This window comes from Corapipo altera, unplaced genomic scaffold (genome assembly GCF_003945725.1).
Source record: "Corapipo altera isolate COAL_440 unplaced genomic scaffold, ASM394572v1 49, whole genome shotgun sequence".
In the NCBI taxonomy this organism is placed as follows: domain Eukaryota; kingdom Metazoa; phylum Chordata; class Aves; order Passeriformes; family Pipridae; genus Corapipo; species Corapipo altera.
This window is the reverse complement of record NW_020884879.1, coordinates 10323120-10338157: the sequence shown is the minus strand read 5'-3', so window position 1 is coordinate 10338157 and position 15038 is coordinate 10323120. Positions and strand designations below refer to the sequence as shown.

General features: G+C 41.2%; 1 protein-coding gene and 1 non-coding gene across 2 annotated transcripts; both read left to right on the top strand.

Moving 5' to 3' along the window:
- The first annotated feature begins 11713 nt into the window (after nt 1-11713).
- Nucleotides 11714-14717, top strand: RPS20 (ribosomal protein S20). The gene is made up of 4 exons (XM_027638920.1): nt 11714-11822; nt 13168-13267; nt 13994-14067; nt 14494-14717. The coding sequence occupies exons 1-4, from the start codon at nt 11820-11822 to the stop codon at nt 14674-14676; spliced, it is 360 nt and encodes a 119-aa protein (XP_027494721.1). The 5' UTR covers nt 11714-11819; the 3' UTR covers nt 14677-14717.
- LOC113945127 lies at nt 13853-13917 on the top strand. The gene has a single exon (XR_003526960.1). It is a non-coding gene; the product is annotated as a small nucleolar RNA U54 (small nucleolar RNA).
- Nucleotides 14718-15038: the final 321 nt, after the last annotated feature.

Below are 15038 nucleotides of genomic sequence, written 5' to 3'. Positions count from 1 at the left end.
CTACACAATTGTGAAGTGCAACTCCTTCCAGCCAAAGCAATACTCCTTCTAAACACATCAGGTCTATGAGTCTGTTATTTCCTTTAATATAGGATCTGCTAATGTATCTTATACAGATGTCAATCATGTAATCAGAAAACTTATTTTTTAAAGACTTCCTTGGGATATGATCCTGAAGAGGAGGGGCAAAGGACAGCTGGTTGGTTTTCAAAGATTGCCTTTTACAAGCTCAAGATTCAGTCCCCATAAACAGGAAATCAGGCAAAGGTGGCAGGATGCCCCCAGGGATAAAAAAGAAGCTCCTGATTAAACTCAAATGTAAATAATAAATATGCAAGAGCTGAGAGATCAGTGGGTAGTCTGAAGCAAGGAAGACTTATTGTTGGTAAAGAAGGATGAGGTTAGGGAACATTTAATCAAGACTTACAGAAGTTCAGAGGACCTGATGGGATGCACGCACAAATGCTGACAGAGCTTGCCAATGTCACTGTGGGGCAACTCTTGACTACCTTTGAAAGGTCATGTGGTCAGGAGAGATTCCTGAGGTCTGGAAGAAAACAAATCTAACTCATGACTGCAAGATGGCCAAAAAGGAGGATGTAGAAAATTACAAGCCAGTCAGCCTCACCTAAATCCCTGGGAAACTGGTGGAACGCACCATTCTGGAAATCACTGCCAAATAAATGAAGGACAAAAAGGTGTTTGGGGGGGATCACAGGGGATTTGTAAAGAGGAAATCATGTTTGATCAACCTAGGAGCCTTCTGCAATGAGATTACTGGCTACTGGAGAGCAGTAGTTGTTGCTTATCTTGATTTTAGTGATGTTTTTGATGCTGTTTCCCATTACATTCTCATAAAGAAACTGATGAAGCACTGACTAGATAGTGGAAACTGAAAATTAGCTGAGCCGCTGGGCTCAGTGTGTTGTGATCAATGGCATGAAGTCCAGTGGGAGACCAGTCACTAGTGGTGTATCCCAGAGATCAATACTGGACACAGTGCAGGTTAACACCTCCATTAAAGCCTTGGATGATGGGATGGTGCACCCTCTGCAAGTTTGCAGTTGATACAGAATTGGATGGAGCAGTCAATACCTTGGATGGTTGTGCTGGTGTTCAGAGAGATCTTACCAAGCTGGAGAAATCAGCTGATGGGAACCGATGCAGGGGGCTGGGGGCCAACCGCTTGGAAAGAAGCTTTGCAGAGACCTGGAGCTGCTGGCAGACACCAGGTTGAACATGAGCAAGCAATGCGCCCTTGTGGCAAAGGCGGCCAACAGCATCTGTGGTGCACTCCAGAGGGTGTTGCCAGCTCTTCTGGAGCGCTGCTACAAGAGGTTATTCCCCGCTGTTCACTCAGCCCTGGTGAGACACATGTGGAGCTCTCTGGTCAGCTCAGGACTCTGCCAGAACAAGAAAGTCATGGCTGTACTGGACCAGGAGTGCAGCAAAGGGCCATTAAGTTGATTACAGGAATTTTATCTTCTGTCTTAATCTTCATGCTCTTTCTTAAGGTTTAGTGTCTTTGGTTCCCAAATAGAAATATCAACAGACATTTCAAAATAGGTTTTGAAAAAAGAAGCATAAGCTACAATTCTGATGCTACTCTCTTTATTTGGAGGTGGGGTGGAGTACTGCAGGTAAACATATTTGATAATTAAGTGGGGAACCTTTATCTGTTTCTCTTTTACAGAGCTTCTGGCTTCCCATCAACCAGAAGCTTCTGTAACCCTGGTCCGTGCTTGTTCTGCTGTTTGTTCCTCTTTCCTTGAAGGCTACATTTTTTTATTTTTTTTTTTTCAGTATTAAGCTTTATCTCAACCCAGAAAGAAAGCAGTAACAACATCACTATCTTCAAATAATAAAAATAATAAGATATAATAAGATATACCGCAGCAAAGAAAACAAAGACTGTTTTACACAATATAACACTAATATTTGTAAATTCAGTGGGAGTCACGTGGATGCTTATTATTTGACTTGTATATCAACTTTTGCAGCATTAGCATTTGTGTTCATGAATCCATCCACTAGAACAAAGATGAAAACAGGGACAGAAAATGAATGGTTATTTTTTAAAATTAACTGTATGTGGAAAATTTTACATATTGTTTATTTTAGCCATTTATCTGCTGCAAATACCTTCATAAAGCAGTCAAAGAGCCTCTTTCTATGCTTCAGTTAACCCAGCTGCCAAATATTTGTCTGCCTGTCAAATGAAAAGCCTTAAAACCAGTTAAAGAAAGAAAATGGAACAAAAAAGTCTACTGGCACCTATCCCAGTCTGCCATCAGCTAAGGATGCCACAGGACAGTTTGGCAGTAGAGGAACCACCATCCGCCCCTGGACTTCTCCAAGCGTGAGGCTGAGTTTTGCTCTCAACCCAGCCTGAGGTTCAATAGCTCAAGTGTTCAGCAGAGCAGGGAGGTGATTGCATTTGCCTTTGCAGGGCACCTGGGATAATAGGGTAATTCATAACTTAATAAATATTCTACTGCACATGTGCCAGGCTACAAAGAGCAAAGTAGGCTGCAAATTGGAAACGTAAATGTCTAGCTCTTTTCAAGTTACTCCCCCCACAAGGGTGGAGGGGAAATCAGTTTTATTTTCAAGCCATGTATTTTTCTCAACCACTTACTGTGAAAATGGGGAAAGGATTTTGATTCAGATATGGCACAAATGAAGCTGGTCCCAGAGACAAGTAAAGAAAGTTGCACCTGAACAGAGACTGTAAAAAAAGATAAATGTAAATAAGGGAACTGATAGGCGAGGGAAGCTGGTTTTTTTTTTTAATAGCAGTTAATACTATATATGATATAATACAGGAAGTTTAGGGAGATATCATATACTTTTTCCACATCCTCGTTTTTCTCTTATCTAACAGTTCTAATAAAATGTTTTACAGATAACACAAAAGCCACATGCAAAACTTTTGAAGGAATGTATTGTTGCACTGACATGCCAGTAGATGAATGTCACCGAGATTTCTCTTTGTTAAGAAAGTGACAGAACTCCAGACTTCCCTTAAAGTTATCAATCCTTGTATAGCTTTTGAGACTGAAATGATTGCTAGTAGATGTTTTCTGATTTAAAGGGGAAGAAAGGATATTCTTAAAGTTTAATTAATCTTTTTTGCCAAAAGCTGACTTTCAGAGGAAATAAATGTTAGATTTTTTAAAAAATGTTTTCATGCTTGCATAGTTTGTTTAAAAAGTTGTATACTGAATTGCAAACAGCATTTGAAAAAGTGTCCTGATCATAAAAATTAGCACTACCTGACCAATCACAGAAAAAGGGCCATTTGCACAGGGCAACAAGGGAGGTGGCTGGAGAAAGAAAGGAGTCAAGCCAGAAACAGGGAGAGGGGAGACACCCCAAATCCCAAACCTATTTGCTACAAGCCTGTGAATCAGTGAAGCTCTCACTGAAAAATAACTTTTATTCTGGCACATGACTTTCTGTGTTGTATGCTAGAGATACCTGCCCACTGGGCTGTCAGAACCCTGTATGACTTAAACTAAGGTCTCGAACTAGTGCTTAAAATTAGCCGAGGCCACTGATTCAGTTCAGAGTGGTCACCCATTACTGCCAGGTCATAGTAGTACCATTTAGTTAAAAGAAGCATAACCTTCTACTCTTAGCCCCAGCCCTCCCAAAACCCAAGTGCTCTTGAAACACTGTCTAAATTAAATGTTCTGCAAACCATTACCTGTCCCCAAACTGCCTGAGAGTGCTACACTTTAATAGCACCAATGACTTACCAAAGTAGATTTCTTCGGTGGAAATTTCCTTTATATACAGAAAATTTTAAGAGTAAAAGGCTACACTTCCTTTATCAAAGGTGTATTGTTGGTTTTGTTTTGTTTTGTTTGTTTGTGTTTAGGAAAGATGAGAATCAATCCCTAGGTATCAGCATAAGCATTTGTGCCTGCCAGAACAAAGTTATTGGCTCTACCTTACACCAGGAACAAGAGTATATGAGAATCAGTTGTTCCTCTGAATACACAAGGGACTCTCAAAAAGGAAATATACCTGCTCTGATGTGGTAAGGGTTTACTGATAGGATGAAGTACCTCCTGGGTGCTCTCAGAAACATCTTCCAACAGTCATTCACATAATGAAAGAATATTTTTTAACATGTGTGGTTTGTATTTAAAAGAAAAACATGAGACCATAATACTGAAAAAAATTACAAGTATTGATATTTCTGGAATTTTTTCAAAAGGCATGGCTACCATACTCAAACCCACGTTCTGTGTATACCTCGATACTTATTTTTATTTGCCTAAAAACTGAATGCTTGAACATAACCCTCTTAAATGGTAATACTATTTTTTCCTTGGTTTTAAGCCTGTGGACAATACTGCTTCCCCTGATCTGCATCTGGAAAACCTGTTGCTAGGGTTTTCACTGTGCACAGAGGTAGGAGTGTTGGAAGTGCAATTGTGTGCATTTACATATAATTGCTGTTACATCATTTAAGTGATTGTGTCAAGGGAAAAAGACTTCTGTTTTATATAATTTCCAAAACCTATTCCACATTTACAATGATGTTTTATAGTCTGGTGTGAAAGGACATGTACAAGCCTGGTTTTCATTACCAGTAGGAACTTCTGACATATATTTAGGTGAAAGACAAGTTTAATAGACTTGCTGTACTCTCCTAGTAAGTTGTCCTCTTAAATAAAACTTCTGGGTCTTCCATGAGATGACATTACAGACTCTACTGTTGTTGCTCCTGCCCCCCTACCACAACCTCAGAACTCCTATGCAGTAAGCCACAGCTGCCACTTTGCCATGTTAGCCTTTTAGAGAAGTTAGCAAACTCTTTGAAACCAAAACTTCTTCATATTTAATGCCTCTTGGATCATTTTCATGTTACAGTGTGGATCTAACCAGCTGTTCTGAGCAATCACAGTGTAACGATTTCCTCAGTGGCTAACTCCTGTTTCTAAAGCACATCTTTAACACCACAGTATGTCCTTTAGTTCCAGGTCCTAAGTTCTATGTTGTTATTCCTGTTTCTGTCAGGCTTTGAGTAATTTAACTTGCCTGGGTCATAGAGGGTCAGATCACAACAGAAGCATTACTGAATTGGCTTTAATCTTTCTTTACTGATGCCAGGGTTGGGAAGGGCACCTTTTCACAAGTCCCACAGAAGTCCAACACCTGGATGTAATCTAGATAAAATTGTGAGTTGCAACTAATATCTTGCTCTAATTGTACTGTAACATGAAGATGGCGATCAACTCTTGCTTTAAGTCTCATCATCATCTGTGGCAAGCATTTGCTAAATTTTGTGCTTGGAAACTTTCATCATCTGAAAACCAGTTGGATCAGGAAATGGACACTAATCTTAAGGAGATGAGGAAAAACTTCTCAGGAACAAAAAACCTACACATGATGCAGTGATGCATTCCATTTCAAGAGAAATTTTTCCTCTAGTCATAAGGCAGTGTGAGGTCAGGACCATTCCTCAAATTATCCCTGCTGCATGATAGAGAAGCAGCACAAGCACCATGAAACAATTCCCTACTACTCTGTCTCGCCAAAGAATTAGATTATATTAAACTGGTCTTTGGATGCAAAAAGCATGATCAGTGACTTCATGACTGGGCTCTAAAACAGTAGACAGAAGGCACAGGCAAACATATATGTGGGCTACATATACTGGTAAACAGAATTGCTGTAAAGTTAAACATTTTCTTCCTCAAGGACAAACATCCAAACATGCTAATATCCAGCTGCTGGCAGCTTCCCACAAAGTCTTTGCAGTAGGCAGACATAAGGAAAAAAGACAACTCCAAAGTTTTTACTAGCACAGTGCTGTGAGAGTTTGTATGCACCAGCATACACCACTAGTTCCTAAACACTACGAATACAAAGCATCCATAAAGAAGCCAATGAGGTAAGAGTAGCAAACAAACCTGTGTCCTGGAAGCCATTTCCAATTCTGTTGTTAACACAGCTTGCTATGTTCAACAAGTCTCATGGATATTATCTGAGTAGCAGCAAGTCTTCAACATATTCTACAAACTATTGCAGTCTTCCTGAACTGTTTTTTCAAAGCAAAAGAGATTACAACAAACAGTGACAAGCAGTGCTGCCTCAAGTGGACAAATCTGGAGAGAATTGTGTAGTTTAGAGTTCATTTTTTTATACTTGATTAACCTTTCCACACATGAAGTCTTCTGAATTGATTTCCAAAATGAAAACTGGATGCAAAAACAGTTCTATTTGCACGTCCACTAGTTTTGCTTTCACTGGGCTGACGCTGGGGGTTTTTTTGTACTGGAATTGCATGCCCCCTTTTGGTAACCTGGCCAGGATAACAACAGATGATATGGTAGGAATGTAAGTGTAAATAGTGTGTGTGAACAGAGTACCCAAAATTGGCATGTTTTGAGAGGATGTTTGCCCCAAACCTGATAACACTAAGAGGAAATTAGCAGTAACAAAGCTTGCTTAAGACAATGAGCACCCAAATTAAACAGTAACCAGAGAATTAGATAACAGAGCCTTTTGAGAGAAGAAAAAAAAAAAAAAAAGAAAAGTTAGCCTGAAAAGCAGCATGAAAAGCAGCACAAGAATCTGTGGTTAGTGGCAGAAACCTTGGGGTGGGAGAGCAGTACCAGAGCAGCAGGTGTGAACACTTCCAAGATCCTCCCCATTGGACATGGTATCTGCCATGCCACTCCCAGTACAGGCTGGGGGGCTGACAGGATGAGGCAGAGCAGTGGGGACCCACCTTTCAGGAGTGCATATGGAAACTCATAGAGTACACTTTTGCTGGCATGTGGAATAGCTGCACAGGCTCCCCAGAGTGGGAGTGTGCATTTGTAACCCACACTTCTTGCATGGAAGCGCATATAGAAATGTGTGTATATGTAAGTGGGGTCAGTTGTAGAAGGATATGTAAGAAATTTGTAGGTGTTTACTAATAGTTTGTAAGCCTCTAGTAATGTGATTTCTGTTGCATTGCTGATACTGATCCACCATGCATAGTTCACTGATTACCAGCAAATTACATGTTGCTAATCAATAAATGACCTTAGTTGCTGTCAAGACTATGTGAGTTGCACAGTTATTCTCGGCAAAAAGATTTTTCATTATTACAAATTTGACAGAAGCATCACATCTGCAGAGCAAGGAGTGGAGAGGAAACAAACATTCTTCCAGACAAGGAGAGAAGACATAAATCATCAATTCGAAAAAAAAATAAAAATCTTAAGACTGAACCAGAGCAAGACAAATTCAAATAATTTCCTCCTGAAAGCAGCACAGATGGACAATCCTGTTTCAGTCCCAGGGGTCTGAAGACATATTGTAGTGATGTATCACAGATTTGGTGACACTAGAATGCTGTAGCATATCAGCAGCTATGTATGTTTGCCACTCTGATTTGTGTCAGAAGAATAAGGCAAAACAGGCTGACCAAGGAGAAATTTTGCTCTAACCACATCAGTGATATTAGAAGCCACATGTATTATCTGTCAGGCATAAAGTACATATTTAGAAGGAAGGAGCTTGTGGTTATAACTATGAAGTTCAAGTTGCCCACTTGAAAAAAAAGACTCCTAATGATCAATATTTTCAGCAACATTTGTCAACAGTAAAGAACTCCATCAAAGCACAAATGCTCTTTTTCCAAGTCATGGACCTAGTTCATGTTTTCCATGCTTACATGGGAAACTTTTAAGGTAAAGAGAGCCTAGTATTTCAAGAGCGGGCTGCATTTTTATATGCTGAGCTTTATGCCAGAATTGGCATGAAAATTTAGAAAATGTAAAATGGACAGGCTAAGTGCAATATGAGAACTCCAGCTGCAGACAGGTGCTCATGCACTGTGCACTCCATCCACCTGCTACCTGCAAAGACTACTGCCAATTAGCAACCCATCTACACAAATCAATCTTTTAAAAGGGAGTATTTTTAGTTCAGTGGGTTTTATGAAGTTCCAATAGCTGAGGAATGTATAGATAAAGCTAACTGCTCAGCAAAGAACTTGGAGGAGAGTTCTGTGACATGATACAACTGAGTAACTTAACAAAAGATAATCAGCAGATACCTACAATTAGCACCAAGCAGATGGTGTAGCCTTTCTTAAAAGGTTTGAAAATAGCTTTCATTGGATTTCTCCTGACTGGTTTAGACACTCCACCACCTACTGATGATTCCCTGAGAAGCCTCAGGTATGATACTGCTTCACAGGTATTTTATGACCAGAAGCTCAAACAAAACCCTTAAAAGTGTGTTCAGATCCCCAAGACCTTGGAAAAGCAAGTGATTTACAAGTAAATAGGAATATTTAGCAATATGTTAATCACTACTGGAAGCTAATACTAGAGGTATTAAGCTGGCATAACAAAGACAGCTTCCAGGGAGCTGCCCACATCAAATAACCACTATGAAAAATGACAAAGCAGACTTAAGGAAGCTAATGTGAGCCCCACCAAAACCATTCATGGGTTACCTATTTGAAATAAGTACAATAAATCTACTCAAAAGAATAAATGGTGTTCACAACCCAAATGGCAAAGCCTGAGGAATACACCTGTCCTTTGACCCAGCCAAAGATGCATCAGTTCAACATTCACCAGAAGACAACACAAGCCTTCAAGTCACTAAGTTATTACAATACTTTAGAAGATGCTAAGTGACAATAGGCACATGTTCCCTCAGGTAACTCTTCTGTCACATAGATAGGTTCATCCCAGGATCTGGTCTTCTGAAGGACAAACTAGTCAAAAGAAGGGAGAAAAAAAGCCCCAGTAATCTGTAGAACCCAAAATAAAAGTCAGAAAGTATAATGAATGCACATGGAATGATAATCTGCATGATAAAATTAAATTAGGTATTAAATTGTTTCTCCTACAGACTACTAAATCATGTTAAAAGCATGTCTTGCTTCTTAATCTTTTATCCTCTTAATTACTTGACACGAGGGAAACACTCCTGGAAGCTTCATCTAAAAAGCACAGGCCAACAGGGTAAGTCACAGAATCACACAATCTCATTACTAAAGTTATCATTGGCTGGGGAGAAAAACCTACATTAAAAACAGAATGTAACCAAAGGAAAACCAGGCATAATACAAAATATGAATCAGAAGCTAAGAATGGCAAAATACTCAGAAGATAAGCAAAAAGTATTTAGAATGGCTATTTACTCATGTGAATAGCATGAAGGAGCACATATTTCAGAGAAAACAGGATGTTCAGATAAATTTCTGTTCTACATTTGTGGAGAAAAACAACATATATCAGAAAAGTCTAACAATAGCCATGGAAAGCCTTAAACATAGGAATAGAAGTAAGGCGGTTTTTAAATCAGCAGCTCTATATAGCTTCCATCCAAGAATTTTAAGAGCTGGCAAAGGAGACTTGTGTGCTGTTAATGTGGATTTTCCATAAGCTCTGAGAAATCTGGGGAAGCTCAGGAAAAAAGAAAAATCTCAAAGCAAGCTGAGGTTGTGCCAATACTAGAAAAATAAGTAAGAAAGGAACAAATTCAGGAACTTACGGTCAACCTCGCCTTAATTCCGGAAAAAAAACTCCAAACAATAAACCATCTTCTTGATCCGGGAACAAGAAATAAATGAGCAAATTTTACTTAAATTACACAGCTTAAATGTATGGAAAATGTATCTTTTTGGAATGACTTTTCTGTCCTCATGCAATTACAGCATACATTTGGTAAATAACAGAAAAGTGTTGATGTAACACATTTGCACGTTGACTTGTTCAGTAGAACACAGGGAAACTGGCAGAGTTGTGGACATACAGCTTGTAGTAAGCAAATTAAAACTAAAGTTGCAGGTCTGTGTCACCAATGAGGACACAGTCAGACATATTTCTAATTGAATCCCACAGGAATTAGTTCTTGGCAGCAACCTACTCAGTATTTTATCTCGAAATAAAGTTTACTAAGAACATTCATAAAAGCTCCAAGTAAATAGTGTAGCAAGACTGCTGGTTGGGAACCATCTGGATTGCTGGAAAATTGTTTCAGCATGATCAGTGTGAGGTCATGTATTTAAGAGTGATGGATATAAAACACTTATAGATGGAAAACTTCCTCAGGAAGTAGTTGGAATAGCTGGTAACAGAGTAAACATGGGTTCCTTATGCATGAGTTCAAAAATAGTATATACATTATTGTTAAATGGCTCAGAAAACAAACCACCAGAACCAAATGCTGTTTTCATTGCAGGGAGGAAGAGACCAAAGAAACGTGACTATCATCAAAACATTTTTCAAGTACTGATCTCCATTGGCAAAATACATCACTCCATTTCAGGAAGCAGCAACAGGATGACAACTTCTGTATCTATGTTTATTGGAACTGCTTTATCAGAACATAGCCTCTAGTCCTTTCAAAGAAGCTATTAGTTAACTGAAGATTTCAAAAAGCAAGTACAAACAATCCAAGTGCAAACAAGCCTAAAAACTGAGCATCAAAATGGAATAGCTGGCATATAAAAGTTAATTCCATCACCTGAGGTTTAAGGACAATATGAAGACCTATAATGTATTTGCTACGAGGAAAAATATATATTAAGAATAGTGTGATCACTGAAAGTAAGCTCATATTAAAACACCAAGCAAGTTTCTTTGAATAACTCTAGTAATCACTGAGCTTCCAGAGGTGGCAGTAGTTTTGCTTACATTATCCATGTCTATGATTCCTGGACTAAATCCCAAACTAGAATTAAAATATTAATTTTAAAAGATAATCACAGTGACCTTACTATAGGCCATAATTTTACAATATCTGTTTCTCCAGTTCACCAGTGATGTAACTAGAAAGAGACATATTATCAGCAAAACACTTGGTTTGGGACTGACAGTTACCACTGTCCAGGCCAAATCAGTGACTCTGCTCAGTAAAAAAACATCCCTCCAACACCCAATCTCAAAAAATAATGGAACTTTCATAAGTAAATTCATTTAAGTCCTTAAACGTAAGCATGAATGAAACCATCACTTTTACTTAAAGCTTCTGCTCTCACAGCACCACTTTACCGAGTCACTGAATCATAGAATCAACTGGGTTGGAAAACACCTCCAAGATCACTGACTCCAACCTATGACCGAACACCATCATGTCAATTAGACCATGGCACTGAGTGCCACGTCCAGTCTCTTCTTAAATACCTCCAGGGACGGTGATTCTACCACCTCCCAGGGCAGTCCATTCCAATGTCTAGTCATCCTTTCTATGAAGAAATTCCTGATGTCTAACCTAAACCTCCCCTGGCGCTGCTTAAGACTGTGTCCTCTCGTGCTGTCGCTTTCAGTAACGAACGAAAAATAACAAGACCCAAAGGCTCAGACGGGAGCGTGCTCGCTATCCCCGGAAGCGATAAGGCCTCGCTTGTGCGTCAACTCCCGGTGCTCCCCCCAGCAGAGCGCCGAGATCCACTGTAAAAGGCAGGAGCGCAAGATGCTCACGGGGCCCGAGCGGGGAGGGCGCTGTGCCCCGCTGGGCGCGGCCGAGCCCAGTGTGGGGGGCACTGCAGCCGCCGGGCCCCTCTCCCTCTCGACGCGCCATCAGCCGAGCCCACGGGGCGACCATCGGCGCAGGAAGCCGAGCCACCCCGCTCTCCCCGCCCCGGCGCTTCCGTGCCCGGCGGGCGGGTGAAAGGTCCCGCGGCGCCCGGATGGAGGCGGTGCCGCTCCGCTATATAAGCGCCCGCCGCCGCCGCGCCCGCCTCTCCCCGCGCCGCCCGCCGCCGCCTCCTGGCTCACCGCTGTTCGCTGGGCCCCGCGCCGCCCCGCGCCCGGGAATAAGTCGGTCAGGAAGGCTCCGCTGCCGCCATGGTGAGGCGGAGGAGCGTCGGGGACAGGGGGAAGGAGGAGGAGAGGAAGAGGGGCCGCCGCTCCGGCAGCGCCGCGTGGCCGCCGCGCCCGCCCGGGCCGGGCCGGCCCTCGGCCCGGGGAAAGAGCTGCGCGGCGCTGCGCCTGAAGGGCCCCGGCTGCTGGGGCGGCTCCCGGAGCCCACCCCAGGCCGGCGTGCAGGGAGGGCGGCCTGAGAGCCCGAGAGTGCCTTTCGCTTCGGGAGCTGCCACGTGAACTCCCGTCGGGAGCGGCGCCCCGGGGAGGCGGCGGGAGCGGAGCTGACACGGCCTCGTGTCTGTGGCCTCGGAGTCAGCTCATGTTGAGGGGGTGTGCGTCTGTAATGCGGCAGGTCGTGCCTCTTCATCGGTGTGTGACATCCATATTTCAGACTCGGTCAGATTGGAAGGGACCACAGTGGGACATCAGGTCCAACCTTTCTGCTTAAGCAGAGTCGTCCTAGAGCACGTCCTAGAGCAGGGTCGTCCTAGAGCAGGTTTGCATCCTGACGGTTGTTGAGTGTCTCCAGCGAGGGAGTCTCCACAACCTCTCTGGGCAGTGTACGGTCACCCGCACAGTAAAGAAGTTTCTTCCTCATATTCAGGTGGAACTTCCTGTGCATCAGTTTCTGCCCGTTGTCTCTTGTCTTATTGGTTGGCACCACCGGGAAGAGCCTGACTCCATCCTCTGGGCAACCCCTCCTTTAGCTATTCATATATATAGTTTTACATATATATATTTATATATCATCCATGTTTTTTCAAGATCTTTCTTTCTCCGTATTTTTATTTCTGTTTTCATCAGCTCACTTAGCCTGCATTAATGCCCAATTATTTGCAAGCACTTAATTGCATAAGCTTCTCAAATCAGTTTCCTGAGTGGCTGAATTAGTTTTTCTGGCCAGGTGCCCATTTTTGTTCTTGCAGTGTGAGTTGCAGTTTTGTTGATCAAGTCTTTTCTACTTAATTCGTGGTGAGGTTAAATGGTAAGATACACGGAGCCTCAAATGTATTTTTGAGGACAAGGAGTGTTTGTGCTAGCTGTATATAGGCAAACCAGGGAGGGATTTGCTTGCAGCTTCCCACCGTGAGATGCAGTTAGTCACTAAAAACTGGCTTTTCCTTAGAGTTACAACTTTGCTCTTTCGTTCTCTTCCCACCACCATTCTTCTTCCGTGCCACCTTACCCTTCAGATATCTCTTCTACTGAGTTGAACAATGTAGTCCCATAGCAAAATTGTTCTTTACACTCTTGAAGTCTGTTTTTAAGAGGCTGTAGATAGTGCTGGTGTTCACTGTAGTGTCTGATATTTGTAACTTCAATGTTTTAGGCGTTTAAAGATACTGGCAAAGCACCTGTGGAACAAGAGGTAGCGATTCATCGTATTAGAATTACTTTGACAAGTCGCAATGTAAAATCACTGGAGAAGGGTGAGTAGTACTTTTTTTGTTTACTTGGGTAGCTTGTCAAGTAATGAATATGTCACGTAACGCATTGCAAAATAAATGTATTGAAAACAGTTGTAATTAAAGAGGTTAGCGTTTGCCTGCTTGGCTCACTGAGTCAACCCAAAGCGCTTCATACACTAACAAGTAAATTCTGATTTAATTCTTAATGAAAGCTAGTGTTTTGGGGGGGTTTATCCTGCTGAAGACTTATGTCATCATGACGAATGTAAGAGAGTGCAGCTTCTTCGCTTTAGTTCTCATGGGGGATTTTCAAATAGTTGTTATTCTTTGAATTTATAAGAACCGAAAGGCACCAGTTTCTCGATATTTTGTCACTCATGTTATGGAGAGTTTAGCATAACATTCTTTTAAGAAATTATTTATTCTTGTTTAGGAACTGGCTTTGCCAGTGTTTAATCATATAATGTAAATGTTGTAGAATCACTGTTAGCAGGATCTTCAGGCTGATAACAGCTTAAATACAGTTTAAACTTGTAGTAATGGCTTTTGCCTACTGCTGTAACCTGATTTTGCTCACCCAGGCATAACACTTCCACTTGTATGTATTGGCTATGAGGATAATGCTTAAAATGAATGGCAGTGATCACTTAATACGCTATTCTGAGCCAACATCTCGTTTGAAATACTCACTTAAGGAAACAAGCAAGTAAAATAGTCACAAACCTGAGCTATTTTGTCTTTTTCCAGTCTGTGCTGACTTGATCAGAGGTGCTAAGGAAAAGAACCTTAAGGTGAAGGGACCTGTTCGCATGCCCACCAAGGTACTTAACATTTTTCTTGTCTTAAAAGTTGGTTTTTTTCCTGCAACTATGCAGAAACATCTTTTTCAAAAAAAAAAAAAAAGGTGAGATGAAAAGCAGTACTACTACACTGAGTGTTGACCCAGTGTGAACAGATAGCGATTTCACAAGTTGCTTTGATGCTTAAGGGTAACTGTTTAGTGCAAAACATGTTTAATGTGGAAGGGGCTTTTCTGTTCAATTTATTTTCATCATGAATGGGGTTTTTAAATGAAATTATATATGTGGGGAAGGAGTGCTAACATCAGTTAACTCTAACTTGAGGTAACTTTCTAAAGTCATAGATACCGTACAGTATTTTTAGATGATTTAGGTGATTGTATTTTATGTGATTCTAGATTACTCCTCTCTCTGCATCAGCTAAATACCTCATGTTTGACTTTTCAGACCCTGCGGATCACTACCAGGAAGACACCTTGTGGTGAAGGTTCCAAGACCTGGGATCGTTTCCAAATGCGTATCCATAAGCGGCTCATTGATTTACACAGCCCTTCTGAGATCGTGAAGCAGATCACTTCCATCAGCATTGAACCAGGTGTAGAAGTTGAAGTTACTATCGCCGATGCCTAGATGATCATCGTTGTTGAATAAAGTTGATTTACAAATTTTCATCAGTGTTTGTTTTCATATGTGTGTAGAAAAGTAGCTCTGTGATTTTCATGAAGGACAACAGAGATCATAATCAAAATGCTGTGTGATATTTAAAGAACAATATGGTATCTGTAAACATCAGGAAAATGAAACGTGGGCATCGTGGTTTCATGGAGGTTGGTGACTGTATGGTCATGCAGCACTTATTAAAAATATATTTTTCATGAAGGGTTTAACTTTGGCTGAAATCTTAGTCTATACCCAAACAAGCAGTAGCATTAAAATTGATGTTTAGGTAAATTACTAAGTTTTCAATTCTTGGTTCTTGCTGTGCAAGACAG

Coding starts and splice junctions, on each gene's coding strand:
- RPS20 (XM_027638920.1), top strand. Junction 13,268..13,993: donor TGTAAAATCACTGGAGAAGG/GTGAGTAGTACT, acceptor GTCTTTTTCCAG/TCTGTGCTGACTTGATCAGA. Junction 14,068..14,493: donor CTGTTCGCATGCCCACCAAG/GTACTTAACATT, acceptor TTGACTTTTCAG/ACCCTGCGGATCACTACCAG.